This window comes from Neophocaena asiaeorientalis, unplaced genomic scaffold (assembly GCF_003031525.2).
Source record: "Neophocaena asiaeorientalis asiaeorientalis breed wild unplaced genomic scaffold, Neophocaena_asiaeorientalis_V1.1 scaffold424, whole genome shotgun sequence".
Classification (NCBI taxonomy): Eukaryota; Metazoa; Chordata; class Mammalia; order Artiodactyla; family Phocoenidae; genus Neophocaena; species Neophocaena asiaeorientalis.
The window spans coordinates 2,028,427-2,043,428 of record NW_020174430.1 but is presented as its reverse complement, the minus strand read 5'-3'; the positions used below and the strand labels follow the sequence as shown (position 1 = coordinate 2,043,428).

Below are 15,002 nucleotides of genomic sequence, written 5' to 3'. Positions count from 1 at the left end.
CCCCGTTCATCTTTGTTGGACCCAGGCTTTCTACACTTATCTGAATCCATACTATCAGTTTTTAACACGTTTTTAGAGAGCCCCCTGTACTCCAGAAAGCTGGCAACTGTAGGACCGTCCCAAATGATACACAGGGTGACGTGAGTGCTGACAGACCGGTGGGGATGCGGGCAGAGGTTTTAACTGCGAGACACGGGTCTGCGGAAAGGAGCAGATTTATGGTACATGCTTCACTGCATTGCTTGTCACAAATGCCAGGATTTCACTCTTAAAGTTTGCTTCTTCTCTCTCTTCTCATCTTAGATGGCTTAAGGGGGAGAGGCCGGGGAATTAGCAGTGATAAAGCCAATCGCAAAACCATTTCATGCATCTGATTTGGAAGAGCAAAGAGGTCAAGGGAGGAGGGAGATTGTTTATAGGAACGAGGAAGGCTATGCGTGGAGAGCAGGGAACTCAAGGGGAACCTTGGATCTGCAAGGCAAGGGAAGGAGGGGGCTTCTCCTTCCTAACCATGGTCCTTCTGTTCATGCAGACAGACACCTGCCCAAAAGCCAAAAGGCTGACAAACGTGAGGGGCCATGATGACTGGCCCCGTGTGGGAGGCGTGAGACACGTCAGTCACTCTAATCACAGCTCTGCCCATGCGGGTCTGCGGCTCTGGGATCAAGGCTTCCCTTTCCCAGCCCTCCTGGATAAAGCTGGGCTTTACAAGGGGGATGGAATGTGATTTGGAAATCGAGATGGGACAGTGGAGCAGCACAGGTGGGCTATTGGGGCTGCGTCCACTGCGCCATGGAGAGGATTTGGCAGGGCAGGGGGAGGGGCGCTACTTGAAGCTCTGGAATTATCTGCGGGTCTTCAGAATAAGAAGGATTTAGGTTCCTGCCAATTTTCTGCTAACTTCCTCACCTTTCCCTCCCTGTAACATTCAAGAGTGCTTGTTAACATGGTGGACGTGGGACCAGACTCGAAAAATTCCAAGCTAACTGAACTTGTTGGGGCCTGGAGGGGTTTGCCCCCAAAGCAACCAGAGATTAACCCTGTGGGCTGTGGGGAGAATCTGCCTCTACCCAGGGATGGAACCCATCACAGATGCCGGATGAGGCTCGGGCAACCAGACTCACTTCTGTGTAGCTGTTCTACCCACAGAAGTGCAAGACATCGGGGTCTAAGAGGCAGCTTGTTTACTTGCTTCCTTTCCTTGTTTCTGGCGCCAGTACAGTTGCCGGATATGTAATGAAGGCACAGCAGTTTGCCTTGCACACATCAGTCCTCAATAAATAGCGACTGAATGAATTAATGCATGAATGATTATGGGACTTCTGCCCGGATGGGGGCTTGGTTGGACAGATCCCTTCAGACAACACCCTTGGACACAAATGGAGAACTCGGGAAACACTCATTTTCTATGTTAATTTTTCCTCTAGCACTAATAGCATTCAGGATCCCAAGGCCCATGATTCTACTTTGATAAATACAATGCAGTTTCTCTTACGTCCCAATGGCCAGAAAAAGTTTCAGAAATGGTAACGTTTCACACTCATCCAGGGAACGAGTATGGAAATAGTGCATGCTCCTCTGTGGGCTCTTGACTATTAGACCCAACTGTAATAACCAGTCAGTTCAGAAGATACAGACGGGAAAAATGCAACGTCACTTCAGCATCCTCAAGTCCTTTTCTCTGATACCAGGATTCTTCCTAGTATGGAATGACACCTGGTGTCTACTTTCATACATGTGCTGTTTCCCTCTCTCTCTCTCCCCCTCCTTCCTCCTTTCTTGCCCTTCTCACCCACCCCTGCCTAACTACCCCTGACTCTCTTCCACGCCCCCGCTGCCCTTCCCTCCTGCCCCCCTCTTCCACACGCCCCTCCCTCTTCCGTTGCCCAGCCTGGGCTTCCATCTCACCGAACAGTGTGATGCTGGCATTGGTGTGGCCCAGCTTGTTGGAGGCCACACACGTGTAGTTTCCATAGTCATGTTCAGAGACGTTGAGGAAGATGAGCTTGGAGAGGAAAGGTCTGTTTTCCACTTTGACCCCCTTCTTTCCTTCAACCAGCCTGAGACAAACAAAAGACAGACCAAAAAGAGAAAAAGGAGATGGTTTTTTATATATATATTTATATATTTTTTTTTTTTTTTTTTTTTCTCTCATAAGGAAGAAGAGAGACTCTGGAATTAATGACCTTCCCTCTGCCCCCTTTCTGTCATCACTATAATCACTTATTTTTTTTTTGCATCCAACTACACAACAAGTTGGCCCCAATCACACGTATAATTGCATTTCTCTGTTTTAGGTGTGTGCCTGGAGACGTTCCCTGGCACAATGCAGATATCCGTCTCCCTATGAAGAGTGAAGTTCTCTGAAGGCAGGTGCCTTGAACACATATAACGTGCCAGCTGTGTGCACTCAGCCCAACCGGATTCGTGCGGTAGGTGCTCGAATTGTGGACGTAATTGATGTTGATGGTGGTGATGATGAACACACGACGATGATGACAACCGGAAAAACGAAAAACTCGGTCTTCAAAGAGGAGGAAAACCTGAGGGCTTTGAAAGAACAATGTTTTTCCAAGCACCTGAGTGATAAAATTATCCCTTAAGAACTTGAGGCGTTCTACAGATAATACCTTATTTGGGGCCGTGATTAGGATTAAAGAATCGGGGATCGTTTTTATGTTAGGGGACTCCGAAGGGCCTGGGAATGGTGAGCTGTCCAGAGTATTATAGCAACTCAGCCTGGAAGAGATTACAGATGCCTGAGAATGAGGCCCTACGTGGCCAGGACTGTCTCCCCGAGCTGTTTCACCCCATCATGGAGTCCAGTGTGCCACAAGGGCTCATACCGACACCCGGAGCCACTAACTACAAGCCACAGAGAGTCAGTGGGAAGGACAGCCAGGCACAGACACCATTACAGGGCAGACAGAGAGGGAAAGGAGAAAACTACGTTAGAGGCTGGTAGGGCCACATCCTCCATCTTTGGAGGCTGTTAGTAGCAATTCCTACTGAACTTACATGTCTACATGGAAATTATGAGACCAGCTCTCTTCTTGTCAAAAAACTCTGGAATGCCCTATTTCGGAAAATGGGCTTTAAGCCAATCTTTTACTTCCCCTGAAATAATTTGACTTCCCTGCCCAGAAGCTGAGTCTGTGCTACAGGAAACAGAAATACTAGTGGGGAAAAGCATCCTTCTGAATGGGGGATCTCCGGGAACTGGTCACAGCGACAGCTGCCCGCGTAGGGCCTGGCTGGAGCAGGACGTGGAGACAGTAAAATATGGCAAGATGATCGCGTATGGGGACAGGCTTGTGGGACACAAATTGGGGCAAATGGCTGGTATCGGAGTCAACAAACCGAGAGAGACAATATTCAAGGCAGAAATAGAAAGTAAAGCCCAGCAGGACAATGATGAGAAAATGCTTTGTAAACCATAAAATGTTATTTGAAATAATATATTTCTGTGGAGTCAGACACTGCAAACTCCCGCCCGTCCCTGGGCCACAGGACGTTTTTGGCAGAGATGTCAGCTGTTTTGTCACTATCTGTAGGTGCTGTCGTCTCTGTAGGAGGACAGGATGGCTCTCTCCTTCGCCAAGACTTACGACCACCGTGATGAGAAGAGCAGGATTTTGGCCTCAGTCCTAACCCAACGTCTGTCTCCAGGGAAGTCAGAGTGGGGTTGAAGGAACTTGCCTTGCTTTCCATTCCGTAGATTTTCATCTGTGAGCCTTTGTCTCTCCTAAGTTAGGGGCAGTGAACCGGCCTGAGTCCAGGGACTTCATTAAAACGTGCGCACAGTCCAAACCGAATGAGGTGTCCGGCTGTGCGGCCAGACACCACTGTTCTATTTCCAGCATGTTCCGTAGATGCTGGTCCTCCAGGGGGTGCTGCGCAGAGAAGGCTCTGAAGCCCGCCTGCCAGGAGGCTTCTCTGAGCTCGCCAAGCATATTGATCCCATTTGCCATTCTGATGCCATCCCTGGGCTGGGGAGGAAGCCTTCACATCAGAAGCAAGCTGTGAACTAGATTTCAGCTCTGCAGTGGGGAGAGACACTTACCCAGAGCAGGTTCGGCTTGAGAGCTCGGAAATGTCTTTAGCTAAAAGCAGAGGAGGGCAGCCAGCGGTACCCAGCAGCGCCTTGCAGCTTCTGGGATGACCCTCCGTGTGGTCACACACGTCCTCATCCCATACCACTGCCGAAACCAGTGGTGCTCCTGGGCACAAAAGCCTTTCTGTGTCCCCTGTTGCTTGTTTGTAGGAAATAGACTTCAGTCAGCCTCCATGACCTTCCCTGAGTTCCAAGGGGCAGGTTCAAACAGATGCTAATCAGGGAAGGGAGGGGGATGCAGAGACAAGGGAGGAGTAGCCGATACACAATAGTGCGGCCCTGGGGCAGGGTCCTCGTTTCCCCTCAAGGGATACACATCAGCTGTTTTGCAGATACTGAAACCCCCTGTGTGTTGCCCACAAGCATGTAGACCCCAGACCAGTTGGAACCAAAAGGTTGGTGATGCCGACTCCCGCTTAGCTCCCCACCAACCAGTCAGAAGAATGTCCACCAGCTGATCACACCCTCTTTGAACCATCACTATAAAGCTCCTCACTACCCACTCCAGATCGGGACACACAGTTTTGAGGGCATTAGCCCGCTGTGGCCCCCTTTGCCTGGCAAAGCAATAAAGCTATTCTTTTCTACTTCACCCCAAACTCTGTCTCTGAGATGTACTTCAGTGTTGGGGTGCAGAGGCCGGATTCGGCGTCACTACCAGGCTTCAGCTTCTTAATGCTTTTCAATGGCTGGAGTCCTGTGGATGAGTGGTCTTTATTAACGACAGGGTTCCCTTCCCTCTCCCTCTGATTGATGGCACACACGGTGGTGGCAGGTGTCGAGTGGCTAGTACACAGTCAAGACAGATTTCTACCCTGAATTCTGAGCAAACTGCCTGCCCCCATCACATAGACTCCTTTGATTTGCCTCAGAAATCCCCTCAGCTCACCAGGAATGTGAGCTAGGTTAGAACTGTCTTCCCCCAGGCAGGTGCAATCTGCCCTGGGAGACCTGCCTGAAGGAGGTGACCTGCGAGTGGCCCAGGAAGGTCAGGCAGTGACAAGACTTCAGAGGCAGAGATGCTCTTCTAGAGCTGGGTGCCAGGAGGACAGACTACTGCATTCAATGGTCTCCCATTCCCCTCCCATTTACACAGGGGAATAAATACACGAGCAGCAAATGGGAAACCGAGCGGAATCTACTAAAGGAGAGAAAAGGAGCTGCCACGAGGACTCAGACAGAGGAGGACTCAGAGGTGCCTGAGCCAGGGGCTCTGAAAGTCGCTCCCCACCATGGTGATGCTGCCAGGCTCTTTCCTCCTGGGTGAAGCCTGCAGCCCCCCTCTCCGTGACGCAGCAGCAAGCTCTCTCTTCCTACACCCACCTTTGGCCATATTTGCCTAAAGGCTAATCTCCTTTCCTCCACGTATTTTAAGATTTTCTTTCTTCTACATTTTGCTCACATTTTCGTCCCATAGAGAATAAGAGAAACAGGATGCGGCTGATTAATTTTCATGAAGGCCCGGGCCATGGAAAGTTCAGGAATTTACCCTGGAGCTCAATAGATTTTTGTTTTTTGTTTTGTTTTGTTTTCTGATATTGGACCTTCACGTCTCACTTTTGTTCTTAGTAAAGGATAAAAAGGAAGAAAGAGGAAGCAGGATTTCAAAGAAAGATACCCATGTTTATTTATTGGGAAAATACTATTCCCTTCTGCTTGATTCTGAATTCTTAGACAAAAGGAGGAAAGCCAGCTACTTCTTCTTATCTCTCCCTGAGTTTGCTTTTCCTCATTCTGTCTCAGTACTTCCATGTACAAAATGGTATAGACAGGGCTTCCCTGGTGGCGCAGTGGTTGAGAGTCCGCCTGCCGATGCAGGGGACGCAGGTTCGTGCCCCGGTCCGGGAAGATCCCACGTGCCGCAGAGCGGCTGGGCCCGTGAGCCATGGCCGCTGAGCCTGCGCGTCCGGAGCCTGTGCTCCGCAACGGGAGAGGCCGCAGCTGTGAGAGGCCCACGTACGGCAAAAAAAAAAAAAAGGGCTAGACACATACAATGCACCTAAGTTGCTGCCAGAATTGGTACCTAAAAATGAAAAAGTTCCGCTTCTCACTTGGAAGGAAAATGATGATACACAATGGGTCCTCTGACTAAAGCAACTCTTGGTCCTAAGCAAAGTCAGGGGTTGATGCAGAGACTGGAGGAGCTCTTGGTGTCCGGCCCCTTTTTTTAAACTTATTTTTTATGGAAGTATAGTTGATTTACAATGTTACATTAGTTTCAGGTGTACAGCAAGGCGATTCAGTTATACATTTATATACATATATTCTTCTTCAGATTCTTTTCCTTTATAGGTTATTACAAAATATTGAGTATAGCTCCCTGTGCTATACAGGAGGTCCTTGTTGGTTATCTATTTTATATATAGTAGTGTGTATCTGTTAATCCCAGACTCCTAATTTATCCCTCCCCCCTTCCCCCTTTGGTAACCATAAGTTTGTTTTCTATGTCTGGGGGTCTATTTCTGTTTTGTAGATAAGTTCATTTGTGTCATTTTTTTAGACTCCACATACAAGAGGTATCATATGATATTTGTCTCTGTCTGACTTACTTCACTTGGTATGATAATCTCTAGCTGCATCCACGTTGCTGCAAATGGCATTATTTCGTTCTTTTTGATGTCTGAGTAGTCTTCCATTGTATATACGTACCACATCTTCTTTATCCATTCACCTGTGGATGGACACTTAGGTTGCTTCCATGTCTTGGCTATTGTAAGCAGCGCTGCTATGAACACTTCCTGGTCTCTTCGGGAAAGAATCCCAAGGCACTGGAGATGTTCTGAGACGTGTAGGCAGCAGCTGGGTCTCTCCCGGCATGAGTCCTGGCCTGGAATTGCTCACCTGCTCTCCTTCCCAAAGTTCCCCTTTTTGTTGCTTCTTTCCCTCAGCTTCTTAGCCTCTGTCACTCTGTCCTCCTCCTCTACCCCACATACACCTCAGGACCTTTTTGTATCGCCCCCCTCCCCATTGTTACGAATGTGTTCTGACCATGGACAGCTCTTGCACATGTATTTGCCGTTCATCCACCTGAAAATAGCTCTTTGATAACAGTAATCGCATGTTGCCTGGTCCCCGGAGCCACCGAACCCTGTGCTAACGTGCCATTTGCTAACTCCTCATGGTGACAATCTTCAGTGATCATGACAAACATCCTGATGGCGGCTGCAACAATAGGAGGGGATGGGAGAGGCCCCTCTCTTTTCTCCTGCAGTGAAAGTACAAGCCAGGCACAAAGGGAGGCTAACTCGGGTCACGGATGCTTTCATGCACCACCCCTGAGAGTGGCTGGAACTGGACCGGAGTCCTCAGACACAGCTAACTTAGTACCCTGGAGCATTCCTTCCTGACGCCTTAATGCGAGCCTGAGAATGTGTTAAAAATAGCTGCAGGCAGAACACATTATTTTCTAGGCCTATAAAAAACTCACAGGCTCCTAGTGGCCTTTCCTTTGAGGCTTTGCTTCCCTTAAAAAATAGTTTTTCTCAGGTTTGTTGGTGGGCGAGTGCCAGTTCTGCATGGCAACATCGCAAACATAGCTGAAGTTAATTAATATCAAGAAAACACTTGTTTGTGTATTGTTTCTCCCTCATAGGTAGGAGGAGTTCAGGAGAGGACTTGGCAGGAATCCATTTGCATCCCTGTGGAATCAGGCAGGAACCTGGAAGAGCTTTCTTCTTCTTGTGGGGAGGAGGGGGAGGGAGCCTTACCTTTTGTCATCCTTGTACCACTGGAATTCTGCCGAGGGAACCGCAGAGGCTTCACACTGCAGCGTCCCCGTCTGTCCCACGGGGACACCTGTCCCCTTAGCTTCTGAAATATATGGAGGATCTGCAGAGAGAAGACATCCCATAGCAGCTCAAATGCCGCAGTCACTGACTGTGTTTGTCATGCCCTGCTCTACCTCTGGTCTCCACCATGTGCCAGAGAATGAAACCATCCCATATTGTTCTAAGGAAAAGCTCACATGTACTGCTTCTGCTCCCCTCTGGACAGAGGTGGAATGACCAGGTATTCAGGCATACTTCCTGTTTAAACTTTTCAACTTTCATAGGATGTAGCCCCCCCATGGACCCTCTACCCCATGGGTTGACAGTCAGCACCTTTAATCAGCCCTGTAGACTGTCTGCACACCAGGTTCTTGCCAGAGTATATAACCTTGAACTATTCAATTTCCATCAAAAGCTCAGTTGCAAGAAATAATACTCATGGAGAATTGCCTGAAGGATACACAGATCCGTCACTCTTGGAGGTGTTCTACGCTGGACCGCTGAATCCAGCCAGACCGACTAGACCTAAGTACGTGGCCTGCATTCATTCCAAGGCTTTGTCAAACTGCCCTTGACAATGCCGACAGTTGCACTGAAATGCATAGTGAGAAGCAGCCACAACCAACTCGCCCTTCTGTTTACTGCAGAAATACTGCATGTGATGTCATTGTGTTCTATTTGTGGAGACCTTAACGTGAAGTTATTTTTCGAGTCTCAGTACCAGAAAAAGCAGTGTTTCTCCCAAGCAACGAATTTGCTTTTATCTTACGGACATAAACCTCAAACCAAATGATGTTTCCCCTCTTTGCTTCAGGAACTGGAAGCCAAATCCTGGACCCACAACCGACCACCTTGGCATATAAATTTTATGTACTGATTTCCCCTAGATTTCACTTATTGTCCTATATAGGTTTTCCCTTTGCTTACATTTTCTTACTCTTCGGGTTTATCTTTATTAACCTTAAGTCATCTTAGGTCACTTTAAAAATAATCGTGGTAGGGTACAAAAACGGTATCATTGTTACACCTGTTTCCATGCTGCTTGTGTTAATTAGGTTTGAATTGCAACAGAAACCAAAATATTGAAGAATGAGTAATCACCAAAACACGATATTCTTCCTCTACCTCCACGCTCACCTAAGTTTTGAAGGAGAAAGGCTTCTTGTCTGCTGGCTTAGTTCTTGGGTTCTAGTCTGTCCTACGACTTTCTGAAATTGGACGCAGCAGGGAAAACTTTCAGAATGTCACAGAGAACTGCGTCAGGGTACATAGCGAGGAACCGAGAGGGGAGAGTGTGAGGGAGGGGGGAAGTTGAGCAGCATCAACGTCAGAGAGAATTTGGATGGTAAAGGGGGAGGAGGGGTCCAGACCAGTGGCCTCCAAGCTTTTTGGGTTCAGTACCTCACGTAAGAAAAATCAGGGATGAGCTATAGCCTCTAATATGTGGATATATGTTTATCTATTTATAGTTCAATTAGGAATGTATACCATGTCCATCAACATACATAACTGGAAAAGGATGAGATAAAATCAGTATACCATGAACAGAAATTATAATATTTTCTCCACACACATGCTTTTAATTTATTTTGTTGCTCCCTATGAAGGAGATGACTGTCTAGAGAGTGTGAAGCTTGGTGACATTATGAGTAAAGTATGCGAAAAACTGGGATTCAAAGACGAGCTTGTATAACATGCATTGAATGCTACTTCACGATCTTTCAGGAATGTTAAGGCACGTTTCGGATCATATGAAATCACTTTCAGATCCAATTTATTATCATGTTTTAAAAGAGTTTGGAATTGTCGCTCCTAAAAGCAGGAGACGGACCGCAAGGCTGCTCTGTTTCCTACTCCGAGTCAGGGTGTGGTGCTGAGGCCCAGCTCTCTGTTGTGGACAGGACAGCAGCAGCCTCAGGCACGTGCAGGGTGGCGGCTCCTGCAACCACTTACAGTTCACGGTGACCTTGACTCTCCGCACCACTGGGGCAGCCACATCATTGGAGGCGCTGCACTCATAGTCCCCCGACTGCTCCCTCGTGATGCCCTGGATCTCCAAGTATTCATCTTCGCTCACAAAGCCCACAGCTGCAGGAGAAGGTGTGGCGGAATGGGAGAAAAAACACCAAAGGTACAAACTTAGAAAACAAAGTGTGCAATGGTTACGTCTGCAGAGAACTGTGCCACTTCTAAGTCCAGATTCTTGGGACCCATGCCAACTCTCCCTCCTTCCACTCTTCTATCTCGTCCTTCGCCAGCTCTTTCTTGGTTCCCTGATGCACTAGCTAAAATGTTTGTGTTCCTACCTGCGCTAAGCACAGAGTTTGGAGAACTGCTGGTCCTCAGTAAGTGATGAATAATGTTGACATTTACCCTGCCCGAATCTCAGCAAGCAGTCAGGCTCTGGGGATCTGAGTTAGGCACCTTTGGTGAGTATTAACTTTCTGGTCTCCAGGTATCGTTTAGGCTGAACCTTGAAATGCAAAGCTGATGACATCATCCTAGATCACGAATCCATGATCGTGATCATCCACACTAGCAGTCACACACACACACACACACACACACACACACACAGCTGCAAAAGGCAGTGGAAACACTAATGAAATTAAATTTCTGTTTTCAGATTTAGACACTCAATTAAATCAGCAGAAATCCATTTTATAAACTTCAATCTGCTGGAGCTCTTGGGTCCAAGATTCTGGCCACAAATCAACAGCAGGGACTCCACCCTCTAACTACAAACATGGCAGAGAGGAAAGAGCAAGAAGACAGGGCTGCGAATCACACTGTCACATCCCCGTCCAGAGACTCAGTCTCCCCACTGAAGATTTATGAATAATAGTAACAAACGTCTACCTACCCGACGTCCTCTCTGAGGTCTGGCCTTGAGCCTCTGATATGGACAGACCAGGACATCAATGCCTGCCAAAGGATCGTCACTGTCCCCTCCCAGAGTCACCCTGAGCGTTAACCTCCTCGTGGAGAGACAGGGGATGACAAAATAACCGGGTGCATCCTGGGATCAGCCTGCCTCTCTGTTAAATGAAGATAGCACACCTTACCCTGTGACCTGGCATCATCTCATAGGGAAAATGGGTGCTATTTTTAGTAGTTATTCTGGGACAACAAGCAGAAGTTGAGACTGTCCCCAGAAACCAGAAGACATGTTCCCTGGAATAATGTATATATAATCCTAACACCTCACAGGGCTGTTTGGAGGAACAAATGAAAACTAGCTACATGAGAGCACTTTGGAACACTGATGTCTGCACACTTGTCCCAGTCACCCTGTGATCTGCCTGGATGCCCAGACTCAGGGGGCGCCAGGCTACGTTAACCCCAGGGGGCCCCACCTGAGTGGGGAGGGAAGAGGCACAGTGCCCCCCAGGTGATAAAACCCCTCCATAACACCACCCGTATCGGCTGATGCAAAGCACGAAAATGACAAGAAGAAGAAACTACTGTAATACAAAGAATTATGTGCGTGGTATGTAAATTATGGTTGTATGTGTTCTGTGACATTGTTAAGCTCCCCATGTTTTGTCAAGATAATAACAGGAGCAATGACAATGACACACAAGACAACAGCTTTCTTATACAGAAGGCCCACTGCCTGCCCAGCGAGGCCAGGGCTCCTGGGTCATGGTAAGTCTGTGTCACTGTCCAGAACTAAGTCCAACCTGAGCATTTCCCAGGTGTCTTCATACCCTATGGAGCCCACATGTATGTGCAGGGACACTCCTGCCTCTACGACCTTCAGGGGAGCAAAAGAATAGCCTCTGTCTATTAGAGCAAGCGAGTAAGAGTTAATTAATTCACTGGAAGAACAAGGGACGTGCTGACAAGTAGAAAACAGTGTGCAAAAGTCCAGGATACGGAGAAGACAGTCAACATCAACCCACAGACCCTCATGGTCCCAACCAGTGAGAACCTTCTCCGCGTCACAGGAGCCTTAATTGTCACTGTTTCCTAAGCATCTTTAGGGGAAAAAGCACCAACCTTGATTTGCGGAAGGGTGCAGGAAACGAGGAGAAGAGGTTTAAATGAAGAGCTTGTGATTCCTTTCAGGTTGTCGTTGTTTATTTGTGCCCAACCTGAGGCTACATTTGTCAGATATTCCCCGCTAGATGCTGTAATTACTGTGCAAAGCATCGAGGAGACCAGTGTCACACTTAATATTCCCATTAATTTTAAATGGTGGTCTTTGGTACATATGTGTGGCAATTGGTGTCATATTTTAATTAGGCTTGCCCTACACCATCTGAAATTAATAATAGCTCGAATTACCAGTGTAATTTATAAATTAACAGTGCCATAGCATTAGAAAATAAATTAGCTCTGGACAGCTGTTTCTGGATTGAGCTCCAGTGTCAAAACAGTGACTGGGAGGACCTCAGATCTCCTGGGAGGCTGCGAACGACACCATCAAAGCAAAGAAACAAAATGACACAGGGTTCTCTGGTCTCTTGTTCTTGTTTCCAACTACAGGCTATGCGTCTAGTTTAATTCTATCATCCAAACACGTTCTTGTGTGACCACAGTAAGACTTACAGGAACCAAGCTTGAATGAATTTGTTATAGGAATATCCAAATGGAGAAGTTGATGGGGGGCGGATTACTGTCACAGACTGAAATGCAACTACGTAAATATTAGGACAATCATGGTAAAAAACTTATTAAGTTTTTTGTGGGGACATGTGTGCTGCTGTATGTGAATGAATAAATAAATAAATTAATATATTAATATCAGGCAATTTTATGTAGGGAAGGAAGTTAGATGGCTTAAGATTTGGGGAGGGCTTCCCTGGTGGCGCAGTGGTTAAGAATCTGCCTGCCAATGCAGGGGACACGGGTTCGTGCCCTGGTCTGGGAAGATCTCACATGCCGCGGAGCAACTAAGCCCGTGAGCCACAACTACTGAGCCTGCGCGTCTGGAGCCTGTGCTCCGCAACGGGACAGGCCACGACAGTGAGAGGCCCGCGCACCGCGATGAAGGGTGGACCCTGCTCGCCGCAACTGGAGAAAGCCCTCGCACAGCAACGAAGACCCAACACAGCCAAAAATAAATAAATTAATTAAAAAAAAAAAAGATTTGGGGAAAGTGTATGTTCTCCACTGACCTACGTGTATATTACCAGAGGGAGAGGATTACACTTAAGTCATCCTGCAAAAACCGATGAAGCTTAAGTTTATTATCATGTGTTCTCCAGACCAAATGCAGAATTATAGGAAAAGCACAATCATTGCTTACCCATTGTTATATGTACACTTTCTGATTAAACTGGAAAGGTAGTATGTATATAGTAAAATGTTTTATACATTTTAGCTTGCATTGTCATTATTGTTACCTTTCTCCTCATATACTTTTTTCTCAAATAGGAGCAAAAATAGCAAAACCAGATAGAAAACCAGTATATATATATATAAAACGAAACTCTGAATCACCAGAAATGAGGTCCCTAGAGGGACTGCTTAAACAGACAAACAAGAAAAAAAAAAAAAAAAACACCACTAAACTGAAATCTGAATTTATAGAATTAATGATTAATGATTCAAGCAAAGTTTTCCTTTAATAGCATTTGTGCTCTGGCTATGAAGTGATCAGTGCTTTGTCACTCGAATGGAGAACTTACAAAGACTATTGGAAGAAAAACAAAAAGAAAACCGATCAACAGAGCTAGGACATAGGCTGACTTCAGAAGAATTGCCTAGAATAGTTGTTTGAATATAGAATTTTAGATGCCACTCATACCTACTAAATCAGAATCGCCTGGGACGAGGAGTGTTAATAATTTTACTTGGAAATTCTTATGTACAGTCAAGTTTGGGAAGTAGGGATTTAGGTCAATCCTGTATTTTTCATGTGGGAAATTGAAGTTTAAAGGAGGCCATGCTCACGCATGGGGCTAGAGGCAGCACCCCAGGTCTCCTGATGTCCCTCACACCGATCCTGCAGCTATGGTAGTGTTTTCTAACGGTGTTATTTTCCCACGCAATCAAAACTTTTTGACAGCAGGGACCAGGTCTTGGGCATCTCTGGCTCTCAAGGCACCTAGGAAAATGGTTTACATAATTTGAAACTTGTCAACTTCTTATTAATAAACTGATCGAGGGATTCCCTGGTGGCGCAGTGGTTAAGAATCCGCCTGCCAATGCAGGGGACTTCGGTTTGAGCCCTGGCCCGGGAAGATCCCACATGCCATGGAGGAACTAAGCCTGTGTGCCACAACTACTAAGCCTGCGCTCTAGAGCCCGCGAGACACAACTACTGAGCCCGCGTGCCACAACTACTGAAGCCGCGCGCCTAGAGCCTGTGTTCTACAGCAAGAGAAGCCACCTCAATGAGAAGCCCTCGCACGGCAACGAAGCATAGCCCTGCTCGCTGCAACTAAAGAAAGCCCATGTGCAGCAACAAAGACCCAATGCAGCCAAAAATAAATTGAAAAACAAACAAACAAACAAAAAACCTGATTGACCAACAGACTAAGAAATACAGACCTAATTCAATTAAAAAAAAAAAAAAATCAGGGACCCTGTTGCTTACCTAACACTCACATGGCTCTGTTCCCAAGACAGTCCCACCTTTGGTAATTGTTCTTAGCAAAATATTTGTATTTCCTGACTTCAAAAAACATCATCAGTGCTAGTGTTCTAACAGAAGACTTTCTTTAAATATGTGATTTTAAAAGGTTTATCAAGTGTTTAGCATACTTTATATTTAGTCTTGGGGCCAATTATTTCCTCAGGGGGAATGCATCTTTAAAAATGGAGATCAACGAGGAAGTGCGATTTCTCTAACACAATTTGTTTTACAGCCAACTTCTCAGGAATACAGCTATTTCATTAAGTGGAATCTGACAATCCAAGCAGTGAAATGAAGCAAGTTGGAAACGTGATCACATCTGTCCCCAAACCCCCAAAGAAACTTCACACTCTCCGAGGACTTAGCTCAGCAGTTTATAACCCATCGAAGGACAAAAAGTGCCCTGTGTTAAGTAATACTCCTTTGGAAAAGAAAACCCTAGGTTTCTGAGTTCATAGATTGGGCTTTGAAATCTTTATAACTGAAAATAATAATAGCCACGATTATTATTTTTATCACACCCAAGAAAAGCTAC

The 15,002-nt window shown here is 46.5% G+C and overlaps 1 protein-coding gene across 5 annotated transcripts in view; it reads right to left on the bottom strand.

The window, feature by feature from the left end:
* NTM (neurotrimin) overlaps positions 1–15,002 on the bottom strand; it is a 917,312-nt gene that overhangs the window by 12,771 nt on the left and 889,539 nt on the right. For all 5 annotated transcript variants that reach the window (XM_024756859.1, XM_024756856.1, XM_024756855.1 and 2 more), the window contains 3 exons: positions 9,835–9,969; positions 7,822–7,942; positions 1,909–2,060 (listed from right to left, as the gene is read on the bottom strand). In XM_024756859.1, the coding sequence (XP_024612627.1) occupies positions 1,909–2,060; positions 7,822–7,942; positions 9,835–9,969 (408 nt within the window). The remainder of the gene's footprint in view (positions 1–1,908; positions 2,061–7,821; positions 7,943–9,834; positions 9,970–15,002) is intronic.